The sequence below is a fragment of the Salvelinus alpinus genome, chromosome 7 (genome assembly GCF_045679555.1).
Source record: "Salvelinus alpinus chromosome 7, SLU_Salpinus.1, whole genome shotgun sequence".
NCBI lineage: Eukaryota > Metazoa > Chordata > Actinopteri > Salmoniformes > Salmonidae > Salvelinus > Salvelinus alpinus.
Genome location: NC_092092.1, coordinates 63288170 through 63311797, shown reverse-complemented (window position 1 = coordinate 63311797; position 23628 = coordinate 63288170). Strand labels below are relative to the sequence as shown.

The following is a 23628-nucleotide window of genomic DNA, read 5'->3' as shown; positions in this document are numbered from 1 at the left end:
TTCAAGATATGTATGTATAAATATTCCAATACACACCATCTTAAACATTGCTGATTGAAAGAAACCAGACAAAGGTGATTTTTTGCAAAATTAGTCTCTAATAAACTTTATTTGTACACAAAGTGTAAATAGACATTTCCATCTGAAAACATACAATAAAAATAATCTCTCGAAAGGCCACCAATCCTCTGCATCTCTACTGGTTCCTTCTCACACGCTAATGCTGCGTTTGGACAGACACCCAAATTCTGATATTTTTTTCACTAATTGGTATTTTGACCAATCAAATCAGCTCTGCAAAAGATTGCCGTGAAAACATCTGATTGGTCAAAAAAACTATTTGGAAAAAAAGAAAAAGAAACTGAGCTGCCTGTCTAAACAGTCATCCACTCACACAAAATGGTTTCCACAGGTGACCACTGTACAGTACATTACATTGTGCCCTAAAGGATCCAACTGCAGCGTCGAGTCAATTATTCAAATCCTATTACAGTGCAAGTGTGATCTGTTCATTAGTGGGGAACTGAATCAGAATGGACAGACTATATAGGTTCCATTTCTATGGGAGACCAAGAAAACATCTTGATGTTATGAACAAAAACCATGAAAGCAGAAACACCTGCTTTGTACATGATTAATGTACAATATTTAATTCAGCCAATTGGAGAACAAATGAATGCATTATCTAAGTAGTAAGGGAAACAGAAGCAGCAAAATATACATTTGCCAGCTATGAGGAAAGCACATGGGTCCCTCCTTGATTCCCTTTACAGGTGTGTGGGTTTTCCACCCGGCCAAATCAAACACGTCAGAGCGTTCGGCCTACACCCATGAAAGCCGATGTGTGAAGGCTTTTCAGGGGGCCTTCGGCAACTCAACTGGCCATACGTTCGGTAATGTATCCTGCCGACAGGAGTGTCCATCGCAAGCAAACTGCATCATTTTTATAATTGTAGTAGTGGTAGAGCGTTACTACCCGTATTATTAGAAAGCGGCTATTACAGTATGACCTTCAAAAATCACCACGTCTTATCCATCTCCATTGTGTTTCTGGGTATACACATTTACCCACAGAGTATGGACAGGCAGAACATCATTGTCCTGAAATGCTGAATATTGTGAGCTTGTCAAAGTTGCTCTAGCATTACACTAATGGTAAAATTGATCCATAACCTATAGTCAGCCAGTGATATGAAGGGCCCCTAATGTGGCCCCTTCGAAGGCAGCAGGTTCCCGTGGGCTCGGCCGGGGTGTAATGTGAATATGACGATGAATGCTGTCAATCACACACGGAGCACCAATAAACTTTCAATTCTCCTCAATAAGGTTCAAGTCCAGTTCTGTGCAGTCTCTCTCAAACACACTCTGCTGCCCGGCCTCTTGCGCACCCATATTTATGTTCTCCTCTTCCTCACTTTCACTCAACGGTCCAATGCTGGTTCTTCCCAGGTCTGCAGGGGAGAAGGCTCCTCTGAAGTCCCCTGGAACAGGCTCTAGCCCCGTGTAGACAGCCGCTCCACACACCAGGGGCTCCCCACTAAGAATCTACACACAGAACAGAAACAAACACTTAATATCTTCAGCATTTCCCAGAGAAACAAGTTTATCCACACAACTCAGCTTCAGCTGAATCTAATAAGCTAACACCCATGAAGGCAGATGTGTGCAGGCATTTCAGGAGGGCCTTCTGCAACTCAACTAGCCATACGCTCTAAATAGTGCGCTTGTCAAAGTTGCTCTAGCAATACAATAATGGTAATATTGAGCCTTACTAATTAAGGAACTTGCCAAAAGCTTTTAGTATGTTTGTAGTTATTCAAAACACCATGAGTGTAATGCTTGTCCTCCAAATTCTATTGGTTTTCAAATCAAAATTTTATTGTCCAGCAGCCAAAGGAATAATCCTAGCCATATTAGTAACCTATGCTAGTTAATGCATATTTAGAGCTCCCCTTAATTCCAAATGATTATTTTCAGTACCGTCACATGAAACCGTTTTTGCATGTGATGTGCTTTTGAGAACTGTTGTCCCGTAAAGTGCATCTTGGAACGTTGACAAAAAGCCTACAACCATGTGCACATTGTTGAGCTTAAAATACAATTGAGAAAAAAGTTACGCTAAAAACGGTCTGATCAGTTACATCAGCCTCATCGCTTTAAAACGGGCAGTGGTTGGTCGGTTCTGAACCGTAGACAATTTATTTTATTTTGTAAAGCGGTTCCTTGCATCATATAATGTAAAAATGGTGTTAAAAAAATGTCTGTAAATCCTACTTGTCCAAAGGGATTAAAAAAAATATTATTTATTGTCAAGCCCTGGTGAGAATGTCCACCTTTCAAATGAGACCGGTCTATGCAAAGCATACGTAAATGTATCTGTACATGCACTGACCACGAGCCGCCCCCCCCCCCAATTCATCCTGCTCCGAGACCCCAGTCAGAGCCAACTGAGCTCTCCCTTGGTCTTGTTACACTAGAAAGGCACCCATTTCATGAACCACAACCCACCATCTTAAAACATAACACAAGGAGACACCGCCAGCTAGCTGCAGACCCAGTCACACCCCCAGAAGGCCAAACAAACCAACCAGGAATGAGAAGAAAATTAAAATAAATACACCAGTGAGAAAAAGTGATGACATCACTCCCCAGAGCAGGAAGTCCATAGCAGTGGTTAAATATACATGGCTGGGGTGGTGGATGTCCAGTGGCAAGACGTTGGGCATTGACACATTAACCTCATCCCCCAGGCTCAATTGCTACCGCATATAGAGAACCTGGTAACACTGCAACAAAGTGGGACTTGAAAGGAGCGTGGCTTCAAATAGTCAGGCGAGGGAAGGACCCTGCTACAGCTGTATTAGAGATGGGACTGAAAAATGTAGAAAATCACCAAATCAAAAGAAAATGTTCCATCACATTGACCATATTTTTGCAAAGGCCAATTGATTTGGAACTCGGTATATAAAGTTTATATATGAAAACTACTTCTAAGATGTGTGCTTTCAGATTTTACAAACTCACTTTGTTTAAATCACTTGCGCATCGAAGTCCACTATGTAAGGGAAGGTTCTAAAGTGTTACACTAGATGGTGGACTGATACTTTAGCTCATTCAAATGGGTTGTTTCGTCCACTCCTGCCATAGACTTCATTCAAGTCCCTTTCTGTGGCGCTGTTGAAACCAGACGGTTCGACAGAGCCGGCTGGTGGACGAGATCAGGCATATATCAACGATTGGACACACAGGAATGCAAGTGTCAGCCCAAAAATACACACAGGGCTGGTCAGGGCAATGAGGTTCCATGGCCAGGCAGCACAGTACCGACAATGCCACACCCTGAACCCAAATCCAGACTGGTCCGGTCAGGCTGGGACAGGAATGTGAATGCAGTAGTTCTGGCTCATGAGGGGAGGTGGAGGAGTCAGAGAACCAGTGGCCCCACTTCTCCTGGCTTATGAGCCCAAGTTCCCCACAAACACACTGGTCTGTGGGGAGAGAAGCAGGAGAGCTGAGAGATGAGGGGCTGCTTTAGGCCCCCTGCTACTCTCAAGCAACTTACAAAGGTTCTCTGCCTCAAGGACAACTATGAGCAGTTTCTACCAAAGTTATGCATTTTGTGTTGTTTTGGATCCACTGCATTTCTGAATAGGCCTTACAACAGTTGTACCTCTCATCAAGCTCACCGGAGTCATCTTGCTGAAGTCCAGGCCAGGCCTGAAGTAGTAGGGCAGGGTGTCCGCGTCATGGCGTCTCTTCAGGCCGGGCTTACGCAGGTCACAGGGCTGAGAGTGGCAGCGTGGGAGACAGGGGGGTAGGTCACGCCTCGAGGATGACGGGGAACTGCAGGCTGAGGGAGATGGGGCCGGGGGCTCCATCGAAGGGTAGCGTGGGACTAGATCGGGAGCAGGAGAGGGGGAGGGCCGGGGAGGCAGGATGTGCACAGGGGACAGGGAGAAGCGGCGTTGCAGCAAGGGCCGACAGGAACCCAGCGAGGCGGGGGAGGAGGAGCAGGAGGAGGGGGCGGGGAAGAAGCCAGTGCAGCCCCCCCTGGGCAGGTCATTATGGTCCCAGGGACAGCCCCAGGGGAGAGGGGAGTCAGGGGACATGGCCAGGCTGAAGAAGGTGGGGCTGGAGGAGGAGTGTAGGGAGGAGGTGAGGGAGGAGCTGGGGCCTCGGAGGGGTACGGAACCCACCAAGGAGCCAACACCCATGCAGGCCACACCCCCTCCACTGTAGCAGCGGCGCTTGACTGGGGTCCAGATCTTGGAGGCGCTGGGGCGCCAGGGGCTGCGGCAGTGGGACAGGTCCTCAGGGACAGAGAGGGAGCGACAGTGTCGTTTGGGAGGCGGCGGCGGAGAGCTCTGCAGGGACAGGTCTGTCACAGAGGTGCTGGGGAGAGGGAAAGGTGTTCCCAGTGGGTCCAGGGAGGACAGGACAGAGGCATCCTGCAGGTGGGTCTTGGAGGATGGGAACATAGACCAACTACTCTCTGAAAGTGAAATAAACCAAAAATGGGAATCAATGTAGGCCCTTCCCCCAGTTAATGATTGAACCTGATCTTTGAATGAGGCCCTTTAATTTAAAAAAGCTTCAGGAATTAAATGGATCCTTACCTGGAGTCAACCCACACCCACTCCAACACACAGTGGGGCTGGAACCCACTTCAGGCAATGACTGAAACACAGCAATGAAGAGGGGATTTAAAATGACTAAGGCAACCATTATGGCAAAAGGTAATTCCTTATGGAAGAAGTGCTATACAAAAACCTGTGTCACATGCCATGCTCACCACGTTGAGAGAGAAGGCCCTGTGGTAAGGGGGCTCCTCCAGATTCTGTTTGCGGAGTTGCTCTGTGATGAGTGTCACCATGGCGGCTCGCGGAGGAAGGGAGGAGGAAGGGGATGGGGTGTTTGTCAGGCTGTCAGACTCCTGGCGAGGTATGTGGCGTCCCCTCCGCACCTCAACCGGCCAGACAGACCCTTCCAACCTCACTGAGAAACGATCATCATCATGTTCCCCTCAACTGAAGAACAGCATTTAATAATGAGTAGTAAACGCACTTGCTCACATGACTCATTTTACCAGAAATCATAGCATCAGATACAGAATTATTTGGCGCATGAGTCAATTTCCCCAGAAAAACAAGCCAAAGGATTTCCCAATTTATTGCCCATCTTCTAATCTCTCAGCTGTGCTTTGGGTCCTCACAGGAAAGTGTGTTTAAACCTAATATGAATCATTGTGGCATTACTTAGTCTACTTATCAACTTAGTCCTCTTAAAAGAGGTCAAATAATGAGGTTGCGAAACTCATCGGCGCAGGTCACTGTAAAAACATGCAGCTATGTTTACACAGTTTTGGTGAGATGAGAAAACCCCAAGAAGGAGTTAGAGGGAACGCCTAATGAGTGTGTTCTGCAGACCTCCCAGATAAGAGCTGGGCAATATCACAGGCTAGGAAACGGACTGGCCAACCGTCTAGCTGCCTCAGATGGAAGTTATTCAAACAGATGGAGTTTTTGGGGAATAGCATACTACAGAACATTATAGTTCAGTGGGTCCATTTCAACAATGAGTGATGTGTGCCACTGTAAAGTGCTATGAGGAGAAAGAAATGGGGAGGGAGAATGTGGAAAAGAGGGGGAGGAAGTGTGGGAAATGAAGAGGGAGTGGGGCCAAAGGCACATTATGCCTGCACAGTGAGAGACACAAAAGGGGGAAGAAAAAGTGGACAACAGGACTAGAAGAAGCTTAAAATGACCAGAACACAGAACAAACAATATGCACACAAGGCACACAGCACCAGAGTTAAACAAGGTGCCAGTTCATGGAGTTCACTGACACATTCCACACCATGCATTTTTTTTTCACGCAAATACCAGAGTTGGTCAGCTTTTAAACAGATGTAACAGTAATTGGAACTAGAGACACACCCTATGGGGACAAACTGACTCCGCTAAGGCCTATACAGTCCCACACCAAATAAGACCGGCCCAGATACATGCTTGACTAATCATTACAACCTTTGAACTGTTCTGTAAATCTAGATCACAATGAAACCAAAAGGCATCTATAAAACTAGCACTTGATAAACAGCTTCTGTTTTCCTATGTAGTCATCTCAATGTATACTGAACATTTTAAAAAACGCAACATGCAATCATTTCAAAGATTTTACTGAGTCCGTTCATATAAGGAAATATGTCAAATGAAATTAATAAATTACGCCCTAATCTATGGATTTCACAACTGGGAATACAGATTGGCATCTATTGGTCACAACAAAAAAATTAGGGGTGTGGATCACAAAACCAGTCAGTATCTCGTGTGACCACCATTTGCCTCATGCAGCACAGAGTTGATCAGGCTGTTGATTGTGGTCTGTGGAATGCTGTCCCGCTCACCTTTGATGGCTGTGCGACATTGCTGGATATTGGCGGGAACTGGAAAATGCTGTCATACATGTCAATCCAGAGCATATCAAACATGCTCAACGGGTGACATGTCTGGTGAGTATGCAGGCCATGGAAGAAGTGGGACATTTTCAGCTTCAGGGAATTATGTACAGATCTTTGCGACATGGGGCCGTGCATTATCATGCTGAAACATGAAGGAGCCGGATGAATGGCACAACAATGGGCCTCAGGATCATGTCACGGTATCTCTGTGCATTCAAATAGCCATCAATAAAGTATAATTGTTTTCTTCGTCCATAGCTTATGCCTGCCCATACCATAACCCCACCACCACGGGGCACTCTGTTCACATCAGAAAACAGCTCGACCCCGCACAACGCCATACACAAGGCCAGTTGGACGTTCTGCCAAATTCTCTAAAACGACAGAGGCTGCTTATGATAAAGAAATTATCATTAAAATCTCTGGCAAGGAAAACTTGGCGTTACATTGTATTATATCACGAGTTGGAATTGTCTTGATAATGATTACATTGTCACGATTTGTCATCTACCGCATATAGGTATTTGTTTAACTTTGTTTTATCCAACTCTTATTGATGTTTATTGTGGCATAGCAGAAATTCATTATGATGCATAATGTATTGTCAAGCATGTATGTCCTGTTTATAATAGTCACTTATCCTGACTATATACACAAAGTCTAACAGACAATCTGGGAAAATATATATAAATATTAATCGTGCAAGAACTCTGGAAATTCCTGTAGTCAAAATCAAATGTTGGTCACATACACATATTTAGCAGATGTTATTGTGGGTGTGGCGAAATGCTTGTGTTACTAGTGCCAACTGTGCTGTAGTATCTAACAAGCAAAGTTGCTTAGGAGCTAGAAGCAGAGCTGCCATGTCGGTCAGCGCCGTCAGCATGCCAATTGCACACTCCCTCAACTTAAGACATCCGTGGCATTGTGTGGTGTAACAAAACAGAACATTTTAAAGTGGCCTTTAATTTCCCCCAGTACAAGGTGTAATTATCATGCTGTTTAATCAGCTTCTTGATATGACACCTGTCAGGTGGATGATTATCTTGGCAAACGGAGAAATGCCCAGGATTTGTGCACAAAATTGGAGAAAAATATGTTCTTTGTGCGCATTTAATTTCAGGGATAATTTATTTCAGCTGATGAAACCAACACTAAATGTTGCAGTTTAGATTTTTATTCAGTGTAGATGACAAAGGGCAAGGTCTCTTCCTGGTTTTGGGCACTATGGGGAGCTACTGTTGCTTTAAGTCCTTAGGGCTATGTGGCAAGATAGTGCTACCCACAATAAAATGCTCTAAATATGGACTAGCCATCTCACAGAACTTTGACTTAGTTTGTGTGTGAACCATCACAAATAAACATTAGATTTCAAACCTACCAAGCAGTTAGAAATGCCAATGACTAAAGCGTGCGTGGACATTTAATTGATATAGAAAGTTCTGGTTAAATGGCACGTGTGCCACTCACTAACTAATCTTTAGAGTTTAGTTTAAGTATGTTTAAACGGTAAAGTTATTAGTTATCAGGTTCTGGAAACCCAGCTAGCAGGCAAATATTTTCAAAGCAAAGAAAGTCTCAAATCAATAATTAGAGTGCTTGGTAAACCGACTCTAGCCGGAGACTTCCAGTAACGTTAGCTCAGTCCTCAATATTCTGATCTAGCTAGATTATAGTTAACGTTGGTTACTAATGTAAATATCAGCTGGCTACTAGGCAAGCCAAACCTACAACAAATGTGATGACATTGGATTGTTGCGTGCTATGAATAATTAGTAGCAATATGGTGAGTTAGTTAGTTTACAAGCAAATTAGTTAAGTTGGTCATCATTACCCCAAATACATCGCTAGCAGCGAATGCTTGCTGCAAAAGGCAACTGACAATGATTAACGTCACAGGTTGCAAGCTGTGGCAAACTAACGCTAGCTAGGCTGTCCGTGTTGGTTTACACATTGTTGTATCACCTTTCATATAGTCACTGGTATCGCCACAAGCATGTCTAGCTAGCTGTCCAGGTAACAGTAGTTAAGCTAGCAAGCTAACTCTAGCTAGCATGAACAAGCAGCAGCCCGTGGAAGTGACCGTCCTTCACGGTTACTGCTAGATGTGTAACAGTTTGTCAAATTGACGTCAAAGGTTTATTTTAGTTAACCCCAAGCCCTTTCCTAAATTTAACCCAATTCTCCAAACCTGTTAGATTAATTATCCTAACCTGCTACGAAGTCAATTCTGGCATAGGATGTATCCCATCTAGACATAAACCCTTATCATTCAGCTGTTTGCTAGCTTTCTAACTATGTTACCATGCTCACATATTTAATTATCAAAGTACCTGAAGCCATTTTCCTAATAATATAATACAATTAAGTTAATTATTGACAGCAAACCCAGATTGTGCTTTGAAAACTAGCTAGCTCGATGATGAAGACGAATTTACCTGCCCACCGCGTCTCCTTAGCAACCGAAAGCAGCACCGGACAGAATATGGCATTGCACCGAATATATAGTCATAGGAAGAAACCATTAAAAAGGGGTGGTTGAAACGTCTAAATGCGTGTATTTTTATTACACCAAATATTTTGTATCACAATCCATCTATGAATTAACTCTATATCTTCTCCAAAAAATAAAATTACATCTTCAACTTGAGAAACGTTCTGCTTTTGATTATTGAATATGAAAAACTAGCATCCTGCTGAAAGTACCTAGCGTATAACCACATATATATTTGGTATAACCGTCCGGGAGGCGAGGGCGATGTTCTGGAAAACAAGACAAAACGTTTTCTTAAGAAAAAAATTAAGATCAAAACATTGAGTACATGCATTTTTCAGAGATAATATGCCAGCAACATGTATTCTACCAATACTACAGCGTGTGCCCGGGAGATCCCAGCGCTACAAAAACATGTTTTGAACTCTGGGTAGTGTAGTTTGGAAGATTTTTGTTGTTGTTGTGATGATAAGGGTGCTATGAACTATGATAACAATAGCATTATTCCAGTTTTTGCATGGGAAATAACGAAAATGCTAGATTCCCCTTATACCAAAAGACAGACACTTCGTTTCTTGAAAATACTCCACAAGTAATGCCTACAAATAGACTGACGCATGCGTAGTTGAAAATGCACATGCACGTAATGCCAATAGCGGAAAATACAACTCGAGTCTGTAGTTCCATTTAACTTAGTAGTATAAAGTCATCCAAAAGCAGTGGAGAGTGGCTTTGGAAACATTCAGTAAATAAGAGCCTCTTGCAACGCAAAATAAACTGATTGGGTATGTAACTGCATGACTTGAAGAAGATCAACGCTTGACGCTTGTAAACCAAGTATGAATACATTGAAATGTAAATTGGGTGCATTATGTCTTTCCTAGGTATTCTTGCTGATTCTTAGAGTCAGAGGACAGTCTTTGTATGACGAGAATGGCAATTAGTATTTGGACTGTATCAGCAACGTTCAGCACGGTAAGAGACAAATCTATCGGTGACGTTCTTTTAATGCATCTTATTGGCATATTTGATACGTATTCTGTTGTATTCGGTGTATTTTGTGACAGCATAGCGGCAAAGGACACAATCCAAAGCCCTTTGAACATTACAGTACAACATAATCAACACAACAGTGCCTCCTAGTGGTAAGTGTATGTCACGACATGTTGACAACGATGGATCGTTGTTGCACATATAGTGAGTGGGTCACTGTCATCCCAGCATCACACAAGCAGCCACCGTGCAGATGGAGCATCTGAAAGCCAATTCACGCTTCCTGCACGACATTATAGTACAGAATGCCGACCGCCTCGCTGCCACTCTGCCCGAAAAGCTGTGTGTCTTCTATTTTGTCAACTCAGGATAAGACCACAACCTGAAGTCCTCCTGCAACATAACCCCAATGACATCTGCATAAGATATAGGAAGAATAATGTAATATATATTGGTATATAAGATATAGGAAGAATAATGTAATATATATATACACAGTGGCAAGAAAAAATGTGAACCCTTTGGAATTACCTGGATTTCTGCATAAATTAGTGATACAATTTGATCTGATCTTCATCTTAGTCACAACAATAGACAAACACAGTGTGCTTAAACTTATAACACACTAATTGTATTTTTCTTGTCTATATTGAATACATCATTTAAGCATTCACAGTGTAGGTTAGGAAAAGTATGTGAACTCCTAGGCTAATTACTTTTCCAAAAGCTAATTGGAGTCAGGCGTCAGCTAACCTGGAGTCCAGTCAATGAGACGAGATTGGAGATAGCTGCCCTGCCCTATAAAAAAAACACTCACAAAATTTGAGTTTGCTATTCACAAGAAGCATTGCCTGATGTGGTATCATGCCTCGAACAAAAGAGATCTCAGAAGACCTAAAATTAAGAATTGTTGACTTGCATAAAGCTGGGAAGGGTTACAAAAGTATCTCTAAAAGCCTTGATGTTCATCAGTCCACGGTAAGACAAATTGTCTGTGACTGGAGAAAGTTCAGCACTGTTGCTACTCTGCCTAGGAGTGGCCGTCCTGCAAAGATGACTGCAGGAGCACAGCGCAGAATGCTCAATGAGGTTAAGAAGAATCCTAGAGTGTCAGCTAAAGACTTGCAGAAATCTCTGGAATGTGCTAACATCTCTGTTGACGAGTCTACGATACGTAAAACACTAAACAAGAATGGCGTTCATGGGAGGACACCACGGAAGAAGCCACTACTGTCCAAAAAAAACACTGCTGCACGTCTGAAGTTTTCAAAAGTGCACCTGGATGTTCTACAGTGCTACTGGCTAAATATTCTGTAGACAGATGAAACTACAGTTGAGTTGTTTGGAAGGAACACACAAATCTGAGTGGAGAAAGAAAGGCATAGCACACCAACATCAAAATCTCATCCCAACTGTTTGGGGCTGCCTCAGGGCCTGGACAACTTGCTATCATTGACGGAAAAATTAATTCCTAAGTTTATCAAGACATTTTGCAGGAGAATGTAAGACTATCTGTCCGCCAATTGAAGCTAAACAGAAGTTGGGTGATGCAACAGGACAATGACCCAAAACACAGAAGTAAATCAACAGAATGGCTTCCACAGAAGAAAATACGCTTTCTGGAGTGGCCCAGTCAGAGTCCTGACCTCAACCTGATTTTTTTTGTTGATTATTTGAAATGCTGTGGCATGACCTCGAGAGCGGTTCACACCAGACATCCTAAGAATATTGCTGAACTGAAACAGTTTTGTAAAGTTGAATGGTCCAAAATTCCTTCTGACCGTTGTGCAGGTCTCATCCGCATCTACAGAGAACGTTTGGTTGAGGTTATTGCTGCCAAAGGAGGGTCAACCAATTATTAAATCCAAGGGTTCACATACTTTTTCCACCCTACATTGTGAATGTTTAAACGGTGTGTTCAATAAAGACATGAAAATGTATAATTGTTTGTGCTATTAGTTTAAGCAAACTGTTTGTCTATTGTCGTGACTTAGATGAAGATCAGATCAAATTTGAGGACCAATTTATGCAGAAATCCAGGTAATTCCAAAGGGTTCACACACTTTTTCTTGCCAGTGTGTGTGTGTGTGTGTGTATATGTCTCCAACAGTTCAGAGGCCAATGATCTAGGATTACACTTGGCACCCAACATGAAGACGTCATTGTGGTTGACCAGTAAGGTTTCTCAAATATCACACTTTAATCACCTACTGTTCTGTTACCTTTTCAAATGCATGTCTCAGTATTCTCTCTCTAAATGTACTCCTTCCCTCTTTTTCCCTATCCTCCTCCATATCATTGACACCTGACTTCGCTTATCGATATGTCCATACAAGTTCTGGAAACTGACAGAACAGAAAGAGTGGCTTTACATGGTGTGTAAGAGGATACATATTGCATGACTCTATTCTTTGGTGAGTGTGCTATAAAAAGCTGATACTGGCATTACACTCCACTTCATTCTTACAGGCCCCTGTAGCAGACACCTGTAGAGACGACCAACCCAGCCCAGACATATGCAGATACTGTGGAGGACGTGATAGACCAGGTGCACCAAAGAGGTTGCAAGGTACAGCAAATACAATAGTGCGTGGACGAGGAGAAAAGATAAGTCTATATTTGGACACAGAGCAGTGTGTAATGCTGATAGTGTAGTAACTGTGTAACAATGCTTATTAGTGTTCTAAATCTATGGGTATACTCTCTCAATATGGACTTGACCCACATGTTTCACTGTTTTTCATTAAGTCGTTGCCCAGTGATCTTCTTGCCCAAACGATACTCAACCAAAGTAACAGAGTAGGTACTGCCTCGGAGCATACAATATCAGTGCACTATTAGACTGTACCATTCTCTCATCAGCAAAGACTAGGTCGAACAGCCAAATCCTCACGAGTTAGGATCAAGGTCATTGTGCATAATAAAATATTTGCTTTGTTGGTATCTCTCTCTACAGATACGTGCGCTCTGCAAGGGGAGTGTTTGTGGCAGACAGGTTTTGGGGGTGTGGGGAGTCACTTTTGGGCCTTCCAGCTTCAGGGTGATGATGACTTCTGCCCTGACATAATGACCATAGCCAAGGTGATGGGTAACGGGCATCGCCTGGCATGTATGGTAACCAGTGGAGATAGCTGAGGCCTTCACAGCCAACAGAGTGGGGTACTTTCACACAGTGAGACTTGTAGTTGCTGTTACTACCTATTTTTTTTTTTTTATTACCTTAATTTAGCTAGGCAAGTCAGTTAAGAACAAATTCTTATTTACAATGATGACCTACCCTGGCCAAATCCTAACGACCCTGGGCCAATTGTGCGCCACCCTATAGGACTCCCAATCACAGCCGGTTGTTACACAGCCTGGAATCTAACCAGGGTCTGTAGTGACGCCTCTAGCACTGAGACACCACTCGGGAGCCCCTATATATATTCTTAGAAAATAAGGTGTACAGTGCACAAAAGTTAATGTTATACATGTTTGTTTACTGCACCCGTGTACGCAACTAATAAACCTTGATATGTGCAACTCAAATTAGGAGTCTCATCCCTAATCATGAATTGTGGCTTTCCTGTGACTGTGTGCAGTTTGGCAGAAACCCAGTGTCAGTGGACGTGATCAAGGAGGACCTGAGTGGGAACTCCTCACGAGCAGGAGGGCACATATTGGACCTGATGACGCAGCTACAGACCTAACATCCAATCATTGGAGACATCCGGCAAGAGAACTATGGCCGGAATTATGTTTAGGTAATGGCCGTGTTCCTTGGCCCAGGCACTGCTGACGCATGCCAGATCATACAACACCTGGATAGGTATTTTACGTATCAGCCAACCACGTTATAGCAATCTGGTGTCCGAAGGCAGCCGAAGACTTGGCACGCAACCATTGGTTGATGCATGCAACGTCTGAGCAGGTGAACAAGCCCATGGTCTCTATAGGAACCATTGACTACCAACAAACGACCAACCTTGCATTCTGAGATACTGGCTGAATAGTGGTTTTGTGGGCTTGGAGATGGTCACAGAGCCAAGGGGCTGGTTGTGGGCTTCAGCTTTTCCAAATAAATCTTAGCATTACCTAAAAAAACACAAGCAGAAATATCCTCTCCTGTTCCAGACTGAAAGAGGAGCATATCTGAGTCGGCACAGAAAGCCCCTGGGAGAACAGTCAAATTTAAACCTCCCATGTGCTTCAGTGTGGAGGACGCAGAGCTGGTGGCAGACAGGACACACACCATTCTCACAAGCGATTGGAACACAAACCCTGCAGCCTTGAATGAAGCATATTACAGGACATTCACATAGTATTTATTACTCACAGATGATAGGAAAGTCCCACAGCTAATCTTAGTCCCCTTAACCTACTGCAGTGTTCTCAGAACTGAAGGAATCTGATAATTTACACCTACCTGATGCCTTTATCTGCCAAAACAATAGATGGGAATAGGGGTTGGACCAGGCCAATGACACTTATTCAACACCATCTAAGCAGGTATGGCAGAACCTATTGACAAATACTTCTCCCCCCCAAGACATGGAGAATGGTCATCAAAAACTGGACAATGGAGACAGCTAAGGTTTGTACAACCCTGTAGAAATATTTAATTGCATCAGACAGTAAGATTTGGTCACAGTCAGGTAGAGGTGTGGAGTGTCAAGTACTCTAGTAGATTAACTGTTAAAGTGCATTTCAGACATTTGGATTTCATAAAGGTCCTTGCTATTCAGCATCTGTGGGACATCCCATGGATCCCAGATAACCATTACATAAAGCAGAGCACCAGACCTGGAGCCATCGTGGAGGAAGACAGCCTGCAGACATACTCAAGAAAGCCAGTCTCATTGATCCATACCACAATTAAGGCTACAAAGCTAAATGATTACACCTCTAGAGCTAACACATGGTTTGTGACGTGGAATTACTGCACGCTTTTGGTTCTGCATGAGTGACAGAAACAGAGCAATGCATTTCTCTACTAGAACACCATGTACTTTTCCTATGAAATGAACATACATTAAAATAGCTTGTGACGCTCACATTTATACTTCTGTGAAAATAGAGACTATCCCCCCACCACATGGTAACTACGGAATAACGAAGTACTAAGAACTCAATGAGGTACTACTGATACAGTAGGAAAGAGATCATGATATCAACTTGGAATGGACACTGGCCCAGGCAGACTGAAGAGAAGACACTTCCAGCTGATCTTGATAATTGCAACATTGCATGGCAACAGTGACTTTATACACAAGTATCAAAGGACTATTAATGACAAGCAAAAATGGGGTAGGAGTGCACTTACCAGAGGACTACTGTTATCACCTTATCCACCTAGAACATAGCAAATACTGTAGTTACACTTCAGATCCATAGCGGGGTAAAATCAGCTAGCTCCGAAAGTAAATCGACATGTACGTAGAACGGCTTTCACCCCATTGACCGATTCCCTCTGCCAGCGAAGTATCTGCCACCGCATCCCAAAGAGACATCCGGACAGAGCGATTTTAACCTTACCCAAGACAAGCCATTTAACAGTACAAATCAGTTAACATTAGGTTTATGAATAATAACAAAAGGATCCACGTGTAATATAAACCAAAAGTTTATTTCTACCAATTTGCCCAAGACACTAGAGGAATGAGTTTCCAGTGAGAGAGGGAAGGCCCTCTTACATTAACAGGCTTGCGCTCGGTTGGATTGTATTGTTTGTAACACTAATAGCCACTTAAAAAATGCAGACAATATGGGAGGGGGGGGGGGGGACTCCTTAAAAGCCAAAAAAACAAATGCTGGTTGTCATCGTCTACTAGCCAACTGCAAACATTCACTAGACAAGCTTACAATGAAACCTTTGATTAGTTTAATCCCGTCGCCTCACCCCACATCTGAAGCCATGCAACTCGCATCAAACACTCAGCATGAGAAAAAGAAAAAAAAATACAAATCTAGAAACACCAACAAAAGTTTATTTGAAAAGCTTACGAAAGCTCTGCTCCTGTTTGTTGGTAAGTCCAGCAGACATGTAAAATACGACCATACAATACATTATTCAAAAAGGTACCAAAAAGTACAGTAAAAATAACACTTCCATCTCTGGAAATGGAAATGGACACAAAACAATATCAAATAAAAAGTGGAAGTGGCATTCGCTTCCCCAGTTCCTCACTTCATCTGTACATATGGGGCATGAGGCCAAATTTCTGCCAACTCCAAAGGAAAAGCCAGAGCCCATGTTCGCTGTGGCCGGACCATGGGTTTCTTTTTTCTTATTTACTTTAGACCTTAAGAGAGAAACATGGTGCTTATAGTTACTGAGCATAACCAAATGGCATTTAGTATTACACACATGGACACCATGATGTTTATGAACTAGTATTTTTTTTGGTAACATTACAATAACATTGCTCCAGAGGGGGAGCGCATCAAAGGGGACATGACACCTAGCTGCCATACCCGGCACCCCATCAGAAAGGCCCTAATGCTTATGCTGGGGCAACCACCACCTCAACCCTTATTGATCAAGTAGTGTTTGTAGGGATGCATCTTAAAATGGTTGGCACATGGAATGAGTCCATTATTAAAGATTTCCAGACCCTCACCACCCCCCTCCCCCCATTAACAAACGTTTGAATGGGATCAGACTAGATGGGAGAAATTTGAGTCAAAGGCACAAATGGTTACAGTTAGATTGTCATATCACCATAGATGATGCAAAAATGCATACCTGCACTACATGTGATCAGTATGGCTTGTAGCTACTCTGGTGGCCTCCACGTCTTGGAGTTTTCCCATAGCCTGCATTGCCCTGGTCTGGAGGACAAGAAAGAAAAAGACTGAGTGTCTTCCGTACGACAAGGACCAACAAAGTTTCTCACATTTGTGTTTCGGGTGGTTATCGCTTACTGTAGTCGTAGCCACCACCATAGCCGTATCCTGCGGAGTAGTCGTAGTTGCCGTAGCCGCCGTATCCGCCATAGCCTTGCTGTCCACCGTAGCCATAGCCCTGGTTACCGTAGCCTTGGTTCCAGTAGTTGTTGTATCCACCACCACCACCTTGGTTCCAGTTCTGGCCCTGACCTGAGAACAAATCAATACAGCGACTAGAAGCAGACATAACCCAAACTGATCTTAGGACTGTGACGTACAGTTTCCCTAGGTTAAATCAGCACCAGATGTTTGGTGTTAATACTCACCTCCACGGCCCCTGCCTCGTCCCCCACCTCCACGGCCACCATACTGCTGCTGCTGGTACACCTCTTTGGGCTGGGCTATTTTAATCTCACACTGGAACAGATCGTAAGATGAAAACTTAAGTCAGCCATGGAAAAAACCTTTGCAACACTCACTGCATGGATCTTCAATGCGAGGGTTACATGTTCCCTGAGGAAACCACAAAAAAATAACATTTCACACGAATCAAAGGCTCCATTTGAAAGTGAGTGTGCAACATCGTACGTCCGCAATCACTTGTACAAAAAGGGACAGTGCACATGGCCTTGCAGTGCATTTGACTGCGATCCATTCTTACCTTACTTCCACTGACATTATGGAATTTCTTTTCTAGCACTTTTTTGACAGGAGTTTCATCCTTATAGGTGATGAACACGAAGCCCCTTCTCTTTTCAGTCTTTGGATCCTGTGGAAGCTCAATCGTCTCGATCTGCATGTCAAGGAAAGACGAAACAATTACGGTTAACACAGCACCAAAACCACCAAGTCAGTACTACCACACAACCAAAATCAGAAATGTGGATACTTTACCTCTCCAAAAGTTCCAAAGTACTCCTGGATAACTTCCTTTTCTGTGTCTGGGTTGAGACCACCTACAAAGATTTTCTTCACAGGCTCCTTCTTCATGGCCATGGCCTTCTTGGGGTCAATCTGTCGCCCATCTAGTCTGTGTTCCTTCTGCTCGAGAACCTAGAAAAGAGGAAGGATAACTAGGAGAACGAAGGGCAAATAGTAGCATACCCACAGGGATATTGCAGTGCTATAAAACTTCACATTGAAACACATTGGCATGAAATATGCAGCCCATAAATAAAAGTAACAGAAATATAATTTCTTACCTTGTCTACACCGGCTGCTTCTTTGAAGAGAATAAAGCCAAAGCCTCTTGACCGGCCTGTCTGCTGGTCCATCTTTATGGTGCAGTCTGTCACCTCACCGAATTTAGAGAAATAATCTTTAAGATCTTTCTTACTCGTGTCCCAGCTAAGTCCGCCAACAAACATTTTCCTAGCAAAGAAAAAATGGACACATTAAATATGGCGATTGATTAACACAAGTGCTCGATAAGTGTTACGGAACATATTTCTGACATAGGAAGGCTGGGCCTACTACAGCATGTCCAAAACCACGCACGCCCAACAATTTTGATCAGAAACAAACCCAATGTGCTATAATTAACAGATGCTGTATCTTTTATCTGGGCGCGATTGTTTAAACGGACGAGGGAGTGTTATTTTTACGCTGAATTCGCCCATCCCATAGAGACTAAAGGCCCATCCCCCCTTAGCACTGCACATGGCGCCAACAAAGCCAGACGTAACAAAGGAGCGATGCAATCCATTATGAGCTCTGCCGAGATCGAATATAATATTTCGAATACATGTCTACACTCACCCCGCGTCCTCCTCGCCTTTGCTGGCGTTGATCTGTCCGCCTTCCCCCTCCGAGGCACCATTTTGTGAATCTTCTCCCTCCCCTTTGCCTTCTCCCTCTAATGCAGTTTTATCTTCTACGCAGGCTTCGGTCTCTGCCTCGCCTTCATTCAGGGCTTCGGTCTCATCAGCGGGCTCGGCTCCGTTAAAGTCCTCCTCGCCTTCATGGCCGTTTTCGGATGTTTCCATAAACTGTTGCTCGGTGTCTGACATGTTGTACTAAGATCCCTTGTCCTGCAAAGTGAAACATTGTTATAAAATGACCTGTTATTATGTAACCCACTCGCTGTACATGCTTCGCCATTATGCTATGCATACAGTCCCTCCATTTTGGCTGGCAAGATTGTCTCCCATACATTTACAGAAAGCCATGTTGCCAGAATGCAAGCGACGTACGGAAGTCGCCTCCTCGAATGCGGTTGCAACAAAGTGACAATTCTGACACCCTCTGAAAATAAGAGCAGCAAATACTGTTTATTTAAAAAAAATATAAAAATAAAAGTATCGCACAGATAAACCGCTAGCATGAACCATAGTATCACTCCGTTACGTAATGCTAAGGCTGCACGACCTAAGGCTTTACTACTTAAACAGCACAACTACATTTACATAAAAAAAATAAAAAACGAAAACAGTTACGTTACTTACACAAATAAAATAAGTTGAAAATAATCTCTCCAAATCGCCTACTGACAACACAACCAGCCAACGCTCTTCAAGATGGCTTCTTCCATACGACGCCAAGCCGTCGTTGGTTTTATAGTACCGGTTAAAAAAAAAAGAACTTTTATTTAGGGTGCCTCTGATTTGATCCCCAAAGCTGCCAATCATGGCCACGGCCAATTATGTACCTCAGTTCATTTTTCACATTAAGTGTACACACCCACTACACATTAGAACTTTCAGTACCTTTACCGCTGGGAACATTTTTTAATTTTTTTTATTTTATTTAACCTTTAACTATTCTTGAATGAACAAGCCTTCAAACTATACTGAAAAAAATATAAACGGAACAATTTATACTTTTTTTCTGAGTTACAGTTACAGTTCATAAGGGAATTAATAAGGGAATTAAAATAAATTCATTAGGCCCTGATCTATGGGTTTCACATGACTGGGCAGGGGTGCAGCCATGAGTGGGCCTTGGAGGGCAGAGGCCCACCCACTGGGGTGCCAGTCCCAGACAATCAGAATTATTCCCCCCCCAACCCCCCACAAAACGGCTTTATTACAGACAGAATAATCAGCACCCCCCCTCAGACGATCCCTCATGTGAAGAAGCCGAATGTGGAGGACTTGAGCTGGCATGGTTAAACATGGTCTGCGGTTGTGAGGCCTGTTGGACGTACTGCTAAATTCTCTAAAACGACACTGGAGGCAGCTTATGTTAGAGAAATTAACATTACATTCTCGGGGAACAGTTCTGGTTGACATTCCTGCAGTCAGCATCTCAAGTCCACGCACCCTCAAAACTTGAGACATCTGTAGCATTGTGTTGTGTGACAAAACTGCTAATTTTAAAGTGACCTTTTATTGTCCCCAGTACAAGGTGCACCTGTGAAATGATCATGCTGTTTAATCAGCTTCTTGATATGCCATACCTGTCAGTTGGATGGATTATCTTGGCAAAGGAGAAATGCTCATTAATAGGGATGTAAACAAATTTGAGAGAAATAAGCGTTTTTTGCGTATGGAAAATGTCTGGGATTATTTTTCTTCAGCGCATGAAACATGGGACCCACACTTTACATGTTGCATTTATATTTTTCAAATTATCAGCATTTGGAAAAGGCCACATGTTGCTTCTTAAATTCCATAACTGGAAGAGCCTTTTTCTACATTTGAGTTTGACAATATGATACATAATATAAAGAAAAGTTATTAAGCAATAAGGCCAGAGGGGGTGTGGTATATGCCTATATACAGACATTAGCCGTGGTATATTGCCCATATACCACAAATTCCAGAGGTGCCTTATTAGTGTTATAAACTGGTTATCAACGTAATTAGAGCAGTAAAAATAAAGTTTTGTCATACCCGTGATATATACGGTCTATTATAAACTGGTTGGTTCGAGCTCCTGAATGCTGATTGGCTGACAGCTGTGGTATATCAAACCGTATACCACAGGTATGACAAAATATTTATTTATACTGCTCTAATTACGTTGGTAACCAGTTTATAATAGCAATAAGGCACCTCAGAGGTTTGTGGTATATGGCCAATATACCACGGCTAAGGCCTGTATCCAGAACAGCCCTTAGGAGTGGTATTTTGGCCATATACCACATCCCCTCAATGTATTGCTTAAATATTGCTTAAATATACCACGTCTGTCAGCCAATCAGCCTTCAGGACTCGAACCACCCAGTTTATAATAGTAATATAAACCAATCTCTGTTATGACAGAATTATATGAACACTTTACAGACTGTGCAATGCAATCAGTGATAGCAATTACAACAGGTAACTGCCAAAATAATATAAATACTTGAGCTGGTGCTTTCACACAGGTGTGGTTCCTGAGTTAATTAAGCAATTAACATCCCATCATGCCTAGGGTCATGTATAAAAATGTTGGGCAGGCCATTATTTTGCCTACCATGGGCATGCTCCCATCCACAGGGAACAAGTGGTCACTGAATGGTTTGATGAACATGAAAACAATGTAAACCATATGCCATGGCTGTCTCAGGCACCAGATATCAACCCAATTAACCAACTATGGGAGATTCTGGAGTAGTGCCTGAGACAGCTAGTGTTTTTCACCACCATCAATGAAACACCAAATTATGAATTTATTTTGTGAAAGAATGATGTTGCATCCCTCCAATAGAGTTCCAGACACTTTTAAAATCTATGCCAAGGTGCATTGAAGCTGTTCTGGCTAGAGGTCGACCGATTAATTAGGGCCGATTTCAAGTTTTCATAACAATCGGTAATCTGCATTTTTGGATGCCGATTATGGCAGATTACATTGCATTCCACGAAGAGACTGCGTGGCATGCTGACCACCTGTTACGCGAGTGCAGCAAGGAGCCAAGGTAAGTTGCTAGCTAGCATTAAACTTATCTTATAAAAAACAATCAATCTTCACATAATCACTAGTTAACTACGCATGGTTGATGATATTACTAGGTCAACTAGCTTGTCCTGCGTTGCATATAATCAATGCGGTGCCTGTTAATTTATCATCGAATCACAGCCTACTTTGCCAAACGAGTGATAATTTAACAAAAGCACAATCGTTGCACGAATGTACCTAACCATAAACATCAATACCTTTCTTAAAATCAATAAACCTGCATATTTATTTTTAAACCTGCATATTTAGTTAAAATAAATTCATGTTAGCAGGCAATATTAACTAGGGAAATTGTGTTACTTCTCTTGCGTTCATTGCACGCAGAGTCAGGGTATATGCAACAGTTTGGGCCACCTGGCTCGTTGCGAACTAATTTTACATAATTATGACATGACATTGAAGGTTGTGCAATGTAACAGCAATATTTAGACTTAGGGTTGCCACCCGTTCGATAAAATACGTAACGGTTCCGTATTTCACTGAAAGAATAAACGTTTTGTTTTCAAAATGATAGTTTCCGGATTTGACCATATTAATGACCTAAGGCTCGTATTTCTGTGTGTTTATTATATTATAATTAAGTCTATGATTTGATATTTGATAGAGCAGACTGACTGAGCGGTGGTAGGCAGCAGCAGGCTCGTAAACATTCATTCAAACTTTACTGCGTTTGTCAGCAGCTCTTAGCAATGCTTGAAGCACAGCGCTGTTTATGACTTCAAGCCTATCAACTCCTAAGGTTAGGCTGGCAATACTAAAGTGCCTATTAGAACATCCAATAGTCAAAGGTATATGAAATACAAATGGTATAGAAATAGTTGAAGTGTCATAATTCCTATAATAACTACAATCTAAAACTTCTTAACTGGGAATATTGAAGAACTGGGAATATTGAACCACCAGTTTTCATATGTTCTGAGCAAGGAACTTAACATTAGCTTTTTACATGGCACATATTACACTTTCACTTTCTTCTCCAACATCGTGTTTTTGCATTACTTAAACCAAATTGAGCATGTTTCATTATTTATTTGAGACTAAATAGATTTTTTTAATGCATTATATTAAGTTAAAATAAGTGTTCTTTCAGTATTGTTGTAAATGTCATTATTACACATATATATATATATTAAAATTGGCCGATTAATCGGTATCGGCTTTTTTTGGTCCTCCAATAATCGGTATCGGCGTTGAAAAATCATAATCGGTCGACCTCTAGTTCTGGCTCGGGGTGGCCCAACGCCACAGGAGGTTGCTGAGGGGAGGGCGGCTAAAAATAATGGCTGGAATGGAGTGAATGTGCTTGATAGTTCCATTCCATTGATAATATTCCAACCATTACTATGCACCCGTCCTCCCCAATTAAGGTGACACCAGCCACCTGTGCCCAATGCACTATTAAAGGCCCAGTGCAGTCAAAATTGTGATTGATCTGTGTTTTATATTTCCACACTTTGAGGTTGGAATAATACTGTGAAAATGATAATGCCCTTTTAGTGTAAGAGCTGTTTGACCAGGTAAATTAGTTGATAGACCAATAAGAGTTCCAAACCTGTCTGCCAATAACAACTAGTTTTCATTTTCCCCCTCACCACACCCAGCTAAATTCTTGCTTGAGAAATTGCTCTTTAAGTTCCCATTTGTTTATTTTTGACCATTTTCATTCCAAACATTCACAGTAAGGTACCTAATTGTTACCCAGAAATTATTTGATAGAGATAAGAAATGGCTGCATTGGGCCTTTAAAACGCTTTATGTTGGTGTTTCCTTTATCTTGGCAGTTACCTGTATGTAGAGATTAAATGTTTCGGAGTGTTTATCAACATTCAAAGAAATTAACCTCATAAATGGTCAGCTAAACACTGCACAGTTCTTATGTACACCATCATATTGTTAAGCAATCCTCCCCTCCCAAAATGAAAGAGAAAATTGG

The 23628-nt window shown here is 42.5% G+C and overlaps 2 protein-coding genes and 1 long non-coding RNA gene across 10 annotated transcripts; 1 reads left to right on the top strand and 2 right to left on the bottom strand.

The window, feature by feature from the left end:
- Positions 1 to 78: 78 nt before the first annotated feature.
- On the bottom strand, positions 79 to 8967 carry LOC139581452 (protein FAM53C-like). Of its 4 annotated transcripts, none has more exons than XM_071411230.1 (5): positions 8899 to 8967; positions 4793 to 5027; positions 4617 to 4677; positions 3687 to 4492; positions 79 to 1545 (listed from the first exon to the last, which is right to left on the bottom strand). In XM_071411230.1, exons 2-5 carry the CDS (start codon positions 4871 to 4873, stop codon positions 1309 to 1311), a joined length of 1185 nt encoding a protein of 394 aa, XP_071267331.1. In that variant the 5' UTR covers positions 4874 to 5027; positions 8899 to 8967; the 3' UTR covers positions 79 to 1308. The 4 variants fall into 4 exon arrangements, with proteins under 4 accessions (XP_071267331.1, XP_071267334.1, XP_071267332.1 ...); XM_071411233.1 differs by having other exon boundaries at positions 4793 to 4995; positions 8899 to 8950; XM_071411231.1 differs by lacking the exon at positions 8899 to 8967 and adding an exon at positions 6407 to 8892.
- Positions 8968 to 9587: 620 nt separating this feature from the next.
- LOC139581457 (uncharacterized) lies at positions 9588 to 15891 on the top strand. Of its 2 annotated transcripts, XR_011676221.1 has the most exons (6): positions 9588 to 9739; positions 9839 to 9929; positions 10022 to 12122; positions 12284 to 12322; positions 12417 to 12516; positions 12904 to 15891. It is a non-coding gene; the product is annotated as an uncharacterized lncRNA (long non-coding RNA). The 2 variants fall into 2 exon arrangements; XR_011676220.1 differs by having other exon boundaries at positions 9600 to 9739; positions 9839 to 12122.
- On the bottom strand, positions 15534 to 19389 carry LOC139581453 (heterogeneous nuclear ribonucleoprotein A/B-like). 4 transcript variants are annotated; one of them, XM_071411235.1, is made up of 9 exons: positions 19259 to 19389; positions 18573 to 18844; positions 18017 to 18185; positions 17709 to 17867; positions 17476 to 17607; positions 17141 to 17231; positions 16851 to 17024; positions 16672 to 16757; positions 15534 to 16228 (listed from the first exon to the last, which is right to left on the bottom strand). In XM_071411235.1, the coding sequence occupies exons 2-8, from the start codon at positions 18821 to 18823 to the stop codon at positions 16687 to 16689; spliced, it is 1047 nt and encodes a 348-aa protein (XP_071267336.1). In that variant the 5' UTR covers positions 18824 to 18844; positions 19259 to 19389; the 3' UTR covers positions 15534 to 16228; positions 16672 to 16686. The 4 variants fall into 4 exon arrangements, with proteins under 4 accessions (XP_071267336.1, XP_071267337.1, XP_071267339.1 ...); XM_071411236.1 differs by lacking the exon at positions 19259 to 19389 and adding an exon at positions 18967 to 19053; XM_071411238.1 differs by lacking the exon at positions 16672 to 16757 and having other exon boundaries at positions 16823 to 17024.
- Between the last annotated feature and the right edge of the window lie 4239 nt (positions 19390 to 23628).

Excerpts from the sequence above, each read along its gene's own strand:
- LOC139581452 (XM_071411230.1), bottom strand. The coding sequence starts at position 4,873 with ATGGTGACACTCATCACAGAGCAACTCCGCAAACAGAATCTGGAGGAG. Across the intron at positions 4,678-4,792 it reads GGGCCTTCTCTCTCAACGTG|TCATTGCCTGAAGTGGGTTC; the intron begins GTGAGCATGGCA and ends GCTGTGTTTCAG. Across the intron at positions 1,546-3,686 it reads ACTTCAGCAAGATGACTCCG|ATTCTTAGTGGGGAGCCCCT; the intron begins GTGAGCTTGATG and ends TTCTGTGTGTAG.
- LOC139581453 (XM_071411235.1), bottom strand. The coding sequence starts at position 18,823 with ATGTCAGACACCGAGCAACAGTTTATGGAAACATCCGAAAACGGCCAT. Across the intron at positions 17,608-17,708 it reads ACTTTGGAACTTTTGGAGAG|ATCGAGACGATTGAGCTTCC; the intron begins GTAAAGTATCCA and ends CTTGACATGCAG. Across the intron at positions 17,232-17,475 it reads ATAATGTCAGTGGAAGTAAG|TGTGAGATTAAAATAGCCCA; the intron begins GTAAGAATGGAT and ends GATCTGTTCCAG.